Source organism: Anguilla rostrata, chromosome 17 (assembly GCF_018555375.3).
Source record: "Anguilla rostrata isolate EN2019 chromosome 17, ASM1855537v3, whole genome shotgun sequence".
Taxonomy (NCBI): Eukaryota; Metazoa; Chordata; class Actinopteri; order Anguilliformes; family Anguillidae; genus Anguilla; species Anguilla rostrata.
In genome coordinates, this window is record NC_057949.1 from 10,642,099 (window position 1) to 10,651,447 (window position 9,349).

The 9,349-nt window shown below is 48.0% G+C and overlaps 1 protein-coding gene across 3 annotated transcripts in view; it reads right to left on the minus strand.

Annotated features, from left to right (window-relative positions):
• Window positions 1–9,349, minus strand: part of arhgap17b (Rho GTPase activating protein 17b) — a 28,651-nt gene that overhangs the window by 14,446 nt on the left and 4,856 nt on the right. For all 3 annotated transcript variants that reach the window (XR_010326883.1, XM_064316228.1, XM_064316229.1), the window contains exons 2-6: window positions 4,567–4,606; window positions 1,944–2,048; window positions 724–800; window positions 474–585; window positions 87–163 (exon numbers count right to left, since the gene is read on the minus strand). Coding sequence is in view for 2 of the 3 variants with exons in the window: in XM_064316228.1 (XP_064172298.1) it covers window positions 87–163; window positions 474–585; window positions 724–800; window positions 1,944–2,048; window positions 4,567–4,606 (411 nt within the window). In the remaining variant the exon portion in view is untranslated. The remainder of the gene's footprint in view (window positions 1–86; window positions 164–473; window positions 586–723; window positions 801–1,943; window positions 2,049–4,566; window positions 4,607–9,349) is intronic.

Below are 9,349 nucleotides of genomic sequence, written 5' to 3' on the forward strand. Positions count from 1 at the left end.
TAAATAGCCCTTATGTGTAATCTGTACATTAGCATCAAGTTTGTTGTTTTCTTTTTTCATGGGCGCATGAACAGACAGTAGCTCACCTGTTTTTGGCAGAGTCGTAGTCCAGTACGTGCTTGGCCAGCTGTTTCCTCTGTTTCTGAATGTTGGGTATTTCCACCTGAGGAGGGTGGGGAACAGCTATGTCAGGGGGTGGGGTTACTGTCACTTAACAGGGTGGGCCTACGAATATCATTGGGATTTTCAATTTAGAAGAACATGAAACAGGTTTGGTTCAATGCATAAGTACATACAGTTAGGTGATAGTCCCTTTGAGCAGAAGCAGTGTGGGAGTGTGCTGGTGTGCGTACAGGAGTGTGTGAGTGTAGAGACATTTATAGGTTTAAATTCAATATTGGTGTGTGTTCTTTGTCTGTGTGTGAGTATACCAGTATATATGAATGTGCAGGTGTGTGTACAGGTGAACTCACCTCTGCCAGCTGGTTGAGGGGGTCCAGGATGTCTCTCTCTATCTGAACCTCATGCTGTATCAGTACGCTGGCCAAGCTGTTCTCTGCCTCTCCGCAACTCTCCATCATCTTACTGTGACACACAAATGCATCATCATTTTACTGTAACACACACACCAGCAGTTTATTATAACAGTGACACACGCTCCCCTCGTCCTCATACTGGAGACCAGTCAGCCTGCTGGCACAGTTTGACTGGCAGTAGACTCACCCAATCAGGGACTCTTCTCCCAGCTGATTGCCCCCCTCCTGCATGGCCTGTGACAGGGCCGTCAGGGGCAGTTTTTTCTGTAGGAGAACATGAGACATGATCAACTATTAGACTTGCGGAAGGCTGCATATTTGTCTCTAATTATACATGCAGTGTAATAATTATGAGGTAATGATTAACTCCTGTGGTAGCTGGTCAGAGTTCCCTGCTTCAGTGATGGTGATGCAATGTTTGCTGGTGACGTTACAGTGTTTTGTGAGGTTATGGTAATTTAACAGTGACGTATTGATATAACAGTGCTGTTACGGTGTTTGGCGGTGGTGATATTGCGGCGGTGTGACAGTGCTGTTACGGTGTTTGGCGGTGGTGATATTGCGGAGGTGTGACAGTGCTGTTACGGTGTTTGGCGGTGGTGATATTGCGGAGGTGTGACAGTGCTGTTACGGTGTTTGGCGGTGGTGATATTGCGGAGGTGTGACAGTGCTGTTACGGTGTTTGGCGGTGGTGATATTGCGGAGGTGTGACAGTGCTGTTACGGTGTTTGGCGGTGGTGATATTGCGGAGGTGTGACAGTGCTGTTACGGTGTTTGGCGGTGGTGATATTGCGGAGGTGTGACAGTGCTGTTACGGTGTTTGGCGGTGGTGATATTGCGGAGGTGTGACAGTGCTGTTACGGTGTTTGGCGGTGGTGATATTGCGGAGGTGTGACAGTGCTGTTACGGTGTTTGGCGGTGGTGATATTGCGGAGGTGTGACAGTGCTGTTACGGTGTTTGCGGTGGTGATATTGCGGAGGTGTGACAGTGCTGTTACGGTGTTTGGCGGTGGTGATATTGCGGAGGTGTGACAGTGCTGTTACGGTGTTTGGCGGTGGTGATATTGCGGAGGTGTGACAGTGCTGTTACGGTGTTTGGCGGTGGTGATATTGCGGAGGTGTGACAGTGCTGTTACGGTGTTTGGCGGTGGTGATATTGCGGAGGTGTGACAGTGCTGTTACGGTGTTTGGCGGTGGTGATATTGCGGAGGTGTGACAGTGCTGTTACGGTGTTTGGCGGTGGTGATATTGCGGCGGTGTGACAGTGCTGTTACGGTGTTTGGCGGTGGTGATATTGCGGAGGTGTGACAGTGCTGTTACGGTGTTTGGCGGTGGTGATATTGCGGCGGTGTGACAGTGCCGTAACGGTGGTTTTGCAGCGTTGCTGACAGCGACGGCGGGGCTCACGTGTCTCTTCTCCCCGTCTGTGCCGCCGTGGGCCTGCAGGCAGCCCACCAGGCGCTTGTGGGCATTGTGGGCCACCAGCCGCACCGTCTCCAGCCGCCGCTCGATCTGCACACCAAGTTAACCAGGTGAAGTTAATTAACGGTGTAACCGGCTGCTCTAATCGATTAAGTGTAAGTGACTAGCTGTCTCACTTTGGCATTTGGGAAATTAAGGAGCAATGAGAGCTATAAAAAAAAGGTACAAAACGCACTACAGAGGAAGAGGCATGTTCCTGACTTCTAAGGGGTTGGACTTCTAATGTCTGGAGTTGGATACTGAGCTCTCTAAAGCACCATAGAATATTTCTGTGCCTGATAGTCTCGACCTTATCAAACACACTTAAGAATCACGGGACTTCATCTCCCATGATGCTCTCCGAAGTGCTTTGCAATATTTTGTCTATTTATTGCATCCAAGATGCGCTTCCCTGGACTTCTGATACTCATTTGATTGTGCTGGGTATTCTGAAGAAACAAGGCAGGTCTGTCCAATCTCTGTATATGTAATTTATACATTAATGCTGTATAAGCATTATCTCATCATCAAAGGCGTTAACTAGGTGTGAATTGGTCTCTTTGCGACCAAAGCCTGGTCTTCCGGGTCTGTGGTTTGGCAGCATTCCCCTAGTTACGGGGGAGGGGAGGGAGGGGAGGGAGGAGTAAGTCAGAGAAGGATGAGCTGCCAGATCTGGGGGGGGGCGGGTTGTTCAGGAAGACAAAAACGCAGGAACAATACACACCCTTGTCTGCTTGAAAAAAACAGCCAGTCAGACCGGGAGCTCCGCCCGCAGGAGGCACAGACTGTGGCTGCCAACACTGATCAAGGTGAAGGGGAGAGCCCCCGTTGAGCCCGGCTCCGCCCCTTCCTCTGACAACTGCTCTGATTGGCTGCCATAAGAGCTCAGAGAGCCAGTCCATTTTCCTTTTTCCAGGGAACATGCATTGGAACGTCGCCTGCAACTGCCTCACTTCCTGTCTCCAGGGAAGCAGAAGTAGGATGACGGCTTCTGTCTGACGGTGCTGTGCGGTTGACTATGCAGTGGCCCTCCCTCAGACCACAACGGCAGATTTATTATTATAATTATTATTTAGTTTTGTTATTATTATTTTTAGAATAAGGTTCGTCTTATCCAGGAGAACATAAATTGCTTTTATAGTATACATATGGTCATACTATATTGTGAATAAAAATGCTGTATATTCACACAGCTGGATATCTGCTGAGTAAAGTGTCTGATTTTAAGGTATAGTAGTGTGGCACCTGGAAATAGTTAGGAGCCCCGTCCCTCACCCTACTGCCCCGGTTCTGGGGGCAATGCAGTTCCGGGCTTCAGTCTGCCGCTGCGGTGAACTCCCCCGAGTTTGAGCGGCGAACAAGGGTGGGCGCGTTTACCTGGGCCCGCCAGGAATGACAGCTATGGAGGCCCCGTGGCCTGGGGCCAAATTCTCAGAATATCTCCACCGTCGACACGCCTCTCAAAGCACGTGGGAGAGGCAGAAAGTCCGCGGCCCCACTCAAGCTGTGGATTTCAGCTCGTCTCTCACGAGCCTTCAGTAAACGAAGCAGATCTTCTTTCTTTACAATAACGGTGCTTCACCCATCATCCAGAATCCCAGATCCATGTTGTGATAATCGTGCTTTAAAGAATGTACTTCGTTGGAATATTGCTCCATTTGTGTGCCTGGTGTGTGCACACAATGAAGTGTATTGTGGAAGGGGGTCCCTCCACTTCTTATTTATGACCACACCAGTCATCCGTTCAACCAGGCGAACCTTTGCATACGTAAACATTCTCCCGTTTGCTATAAATATTCGCTAACGTTAGCAAACAGTCTGAAAGGGAACAACGCCAAGACCGCAAGTCAGTCGACCATCATTTGACTGTTATAATTCAAAAAACCAATATCGCTCTCCTTCTCATTATTGAATCTGTCTCAATTAAATCAATATTATTGGTTAACAAAATAGAATTTTCTATTTGAAATTGTTTAACGGTAACAAAGAAACAACTGAAAGTATTCTCAGGAACATTCTGCCTGTTGAATGCACGTCAGGTATCAGGTATCAGGTTATGCTTGAGAGGCACTGGTCGAGGCCCTTGGGTTGTTCAGGCCCAGACCTGTGGTCTTGGATACTCTCTGGACTGTAGGTAGATAACAAGCCAAGACGGACACAGGCAGGACTACCTTAAAAGCAGCGTTTCTGCCATGCCTGTGAGGAGCAATAGCAGCCACCAAACCCTCCAATACCCCCCCCCCCCCCAAAACGCATCATTCGTGTTCAAGGGGAAACTCCTCAAGAGCCAGAGGGTATGACAGCACTCAAATATGACTGGCCATTCCTAATTGGGGTGAATTTTTTCCTTGTGACAACACATCGTGACAAGCGACTGCTGTCTAGACTGGTTCACTTTTGTATGTGACAAAAGAGAATAATCTAGAAATTTGAGAAGGAGAGATGCTCATGTGAAAACTCCGGGCTAATGCTTAGTAATGAAACAAGAGCCAGGGATTTAGGGGGGGGGTGGGGGGTGGGGGGGTTATGGCAGGTAAATGACATCAACACACAAAGGAAGGACTGTCACCTGTAGCAGGTCTTCGCTGAGCACTTCGGTTTTCTCCGCCCTGTGGAGAAAGAGAACGAGGGATGAGAGACGGGTTGGCAACGCGGCGGCGCTCGCGGGAGCGTTCTGGGAAACGCCGCTCGCGGCTCCTCGGCCCGGCCGGGCCTCATTCCTGCCGAACAGGCCGGGAAACCCGCGCCGCGGACCTGCCCAAAACCAGGGGGGGAAAGCCCAAAAACCCGTAAACCCGTCCCCGTTAGACTGGAATGGCAGTAATGCCGCAGAACTGGGAACAGCCGCGGAAGCCACCGAATGTAAAAGGCCTCAGGGGCGGGCCCCCGGGCTCCCACAGGCCTGGAGCACGCGCGGGTTTCTGCGCTCACGCCTGGCCCCCGGGCTCCCACAGGCCTGGAGCACGCGCGGGTTTCTGCGCTCACGCCTGGCCCCGGGCTCCCACAGGCCTGGAGCACGCGCGGGTTTCTGCGCTCACGCCTGGCCCCCGGGCTCCCACAGGCCTGGAGCACGCGCGGGTTTCTGCGCTCACGCCTGGCCCCGGGCTCCCACAGGCCTGGAGCACGAGCGGGTTTCTGCGCTCACGCCTGGCCCCGGGCCCCTGACTGGCTGCGCACGCCACGCCGCTGGCGCTCAGAAATGGTTCCCATAGAAACACGTGAGCGGCCTTCAGCTGTCGTTCACGAGCTTGGCGAGAAACGTCGCTGAAATATGACATCACAAGAGTGAAGCAATTAAGGTAATTCAGTACAGAAGTTGGCATGAATCCAACCTAGGAACACATACGGCCCTCTTGGGACTAGTAAAACTGGAAAAGGACTATTCTAACGGTATCCTAACAGTCTAACGTTCTAAGGACCATACACTTAAAGCAGCAAAATCTAACATTCTTAACAAATGTTTGTTTCTCTGAATTACACAGTGGTGTTTTAATGGTTGGTTCAGGGTTTGAAGCTTGCTATACACACTTGTAGGACATATTTTTATTTGAATACAATAAGAGAAATTAAGTAAAAATACATTCTATTAATGAGAAAATGAATATACTGAGAAAAGACATGGTAGATTGTAAAACAATCCTTTTTAAAATTATTTTACATAATCCATAAAATATTATGGGTGTTTTTTTTTTTACCAATGTGTACGTGCTGATGAATGTTCCCTCCACTCTCCCATTGATGCCTCTTTCCAGGAACACAGCACACCAGTTTCCCAAGTGCACAACATATAATACTGGCGCCCACAAACTCTCAGCCTCCTCCCCCCCCCCCCTCCCAGATTGGACACATGGATCTTGGCTTTAATGCCTTTGGACATTAAGTCTTTGTGAATCCATTCTGGGGAAGCCTCTGCGTTGAAATGTGTCAAGGGCAGAAGTGACAAGAAAATGAGATTATTGGCTTATTCAGAGAGCATCGTTAATCTTTCCACTGATATGCCATCAGGAACCTGCTCCTGTCCTATCACACAGCCCGGTTCAACCCTGACCTTGCACTTAGTGTGCTATAACTCCTGTTATTATTACATTTCTAATCCACAGAAAAACCACAATAGGTTTTTTTCCCCCCATTTAGTTCAGTTTTTATATTGGGCTTGTAACTCAGAAGTTGCTGGTTTTAATCCCTGTTGGGGCACAGCTGTTATACCCTTGAGCAAGGCAATGAAGCTTAATTGTTTCAGTAAATATCCAAACGAACCATGCGGACCTGCCTGTTGAAACAGAATGTAGTCTGTAATCTCTCTGTGTGTAGTAGAGTGTGTATGAAACACCCAGTACTCCTCTGCTAAAATAAATACATGGATATATGGAGTCATACTGTAAATATTTAAAGTGTGAGAGTATAACATGACTGAATCTATCTGTAATCATTTCTGCAGTGTAAACCCTGGCATGCTGCATGTCTCCACACCTTCGGCCATCTCTACCTGTTCTAGCTTTGTCTCTCTCAGTTTGGGCTTTGTGTTTCTTGGAACGCTTCGACAGCCGAGGGATATTTGCTGCTGTGGTTTCACGTTTGCGCTGTTTTTCCCATACGCTTTTAAATTACCATGGCAACGGAGAATTTACTTCTCATGTCCCTGTCCCAGAATGCACTTCCAGCTCTCTGCGTTCCAACCTGTTTGTTATCGCACCTTGCGGGGCGGAGGCTGGTGAGGGGGGAAGGGGGTTCCATGGTGTTGATGCTTGACACCCTGACTTGTCGTCTGTGAAGGGGGAGGAGCCCTGAGGTGGGGGGCAGGGTTAAAATGACTGTGCGGGACCCTTCCCTCTCGTCTTCCAGGTGTACTAGGAAGCACTAGGAAAAATCTTAAAGTTCAACACAAGCACAAAAATTGTGCTGAGAACAGAGTTTCCTGACAAGCCAACAAACACCTTGAAAGCACACCGATTGTCCGCCGTGGTCAAATCTATCCAATTATAATCCAGATCCTGCGCTATGCCTAGTTTCCAGGCCTCACTAACGAGCCAGATAATAGAAGTACAGCTGCTGCCCTGCTGTTCTCACTTAGCCTTTCTGTGTGCAACTAGTCAAGCCTGCTTAAGGTCACCCTGCTCCGGGCTAAATGAAACCAGCATAGCAACTGGAGATTTCTGGGTCCATGCAAATAGGGTAAGAGGGAGTATGGCAGAAATACTCAAATTAGATGAGCTTAACTGCAGACAAGAATGGCTGACTGACGATAGAAATTCACTTTCTATGATTGATCTTTAATAAGTAATACAAAAATGTTCATGTATATCACTTTTATGAGCACTGCATAATCATTCATATCATTCATAAATGCCTATGTCAATAGCTCTTATGAAAGACCAGTTTTAGAAAGGGTTTTGAATATAATACTACTATTACGTATATAATATTACTCGTATTACCACTACTACTACAAAAATGAACATCTGTCTGTGAATGGAAAATCCAATAGTGAAGCGATACAGGTTGGACAGCCACACAGTAATCTCGCTCCTGGAGGTCATAAAAAATGAGGTTGAGCCACATGCCCCAAAAACCAAATTCCCTGCTGGCTATGGTGAAACTGCTCTCAATATTTCTGGACATTTTAAGTAGAAAGTATTCTACATAAGCAGTCTGCAGTTGCTTCGGTTGAAGTGAATTTTTTACCGTTTGAGGTGCTAGATGCATTTCCATTTTTTTTTCTTCCTACTAATCACTTTTCATTTATTTTCAGATAAGAAAATTGTTTCATTGAAAGGATGATGCAGGACTTCTGTTTATCAATCTGTCACCAGCTCGCAGTTCTGAATTTAACAGTTTTCTAGTTGTGCGTCTGCGTTCGGCATAGAGTATAGAAAAAAAGAGATGATCTGCAGCTTTTCCTCATAAGATGTTCAGCTGTGTCTATTCCTTCCACTTCCACCACTCGGTCATTTTGCAGGGACTGTGACACCTGACATTCTATTGGTGCTCATATTCAGCAGGACTACTGCCCGTCTTCTGCCCTCATTCTGCTGTAGGAGAGTTTGTCTTTTGAACGCTGCCTAACATCACGGCATCTTTTCTGATGTTCATTTTTAATGAACAATCAATCCTATTTGTGATGCCACTCCACATTATTCTCCTCACTGTTGGTGTTGTACTCCTATGCCGCAATATGGCAACATTACACACTGTACCTCGCTGACCATTGCCTCTGTTTCCTGACCTATAATTATATTTTCTTATGGTTACCTTGCTCCTTGTGTCTAGTTCCTCTGGATCAATTTCTTACTGTAGCACCTTGTAGTCTAGGCATGTAAGCAGGCAATATTGTTTCTGACTCTTTCATGGGAGTCTCTTACCGCAAAATTGCGAATAATAGCGTTGCATTTTTTTGGTTAGAGCGGACTGGTCTTCTGTTGTTAACGTGCTGGTGTGTGTGACCTCAAAAGTCATAACAGCGAATGTGTTTCGGCTGTGAATACTTCCTTTGTGAATCTGGCCCTGAGCATTTATGAGTCGGTCTACAGACGGACAATTTGGGGTCCGCCTGGCACGTCTGATTAAATGGTGTTGTGGGGCTGCCGACGACTCTCAGACCATGGGGGGGCGGGAAGGGGGTGCGGGGGGGGTTTGGGGATTCAATACCTGGCCATGGCATCTGAGCTGTGATCCTGTCTCTGACCCTTTCTGAGTAATGCAAAAAGCAGAAAGGTGGACTGTCCACTCTGCTAAAATAAATAAATAAGGCTGGGCGTTTGTCTCAGAAGTCACGGGTGTCAGGGATTCCTTGATTTCTGCCATTTTTTGGCAGTTCTGTGACTTTCCCAGTTTTTTTTTTTTTTTTTTTGCCAGAAACAAATGACAAATAATGGCAAAATTTTAGTGTATCCTTGTTCTTAGTGTAGTGATACACTAACACTCCAGACTGAATCCTGGCCATGCCAGTGCAAACTGTAGCAATGGATCCCACTTGTTGATGCATAATTGACCACAGGGTCACTAAGGGAGGAAGTGTTTTGGTGGCCAATAGCAGTGGGTTATTCCCACTCTTGCTGCACGACTGGTCGATTGGGTTATTGCAGCGGAACAATCCTCCAGTGTAGCAACTGCGCAACTCAGTAGGTGGATCTCAGCAGGCACCCTAGCCCCACCGTACAGCTCCTGACCTCCATCCTATCCCCAAAAGGAGGAGAGAGAGCGTTACGCTTGCTCCGGTCCGGCGAGATACTACCGCCAACATGCCCCCTGCAGAGGTTGCAGGCTGGTGCGGGACGGCTCGGCTGAAAGTGGACAGCCCGCCGCTGCAGTCTCTGTGGCGTGAGGCAGCATCCGCCGTGCTGGGTTACATGAAC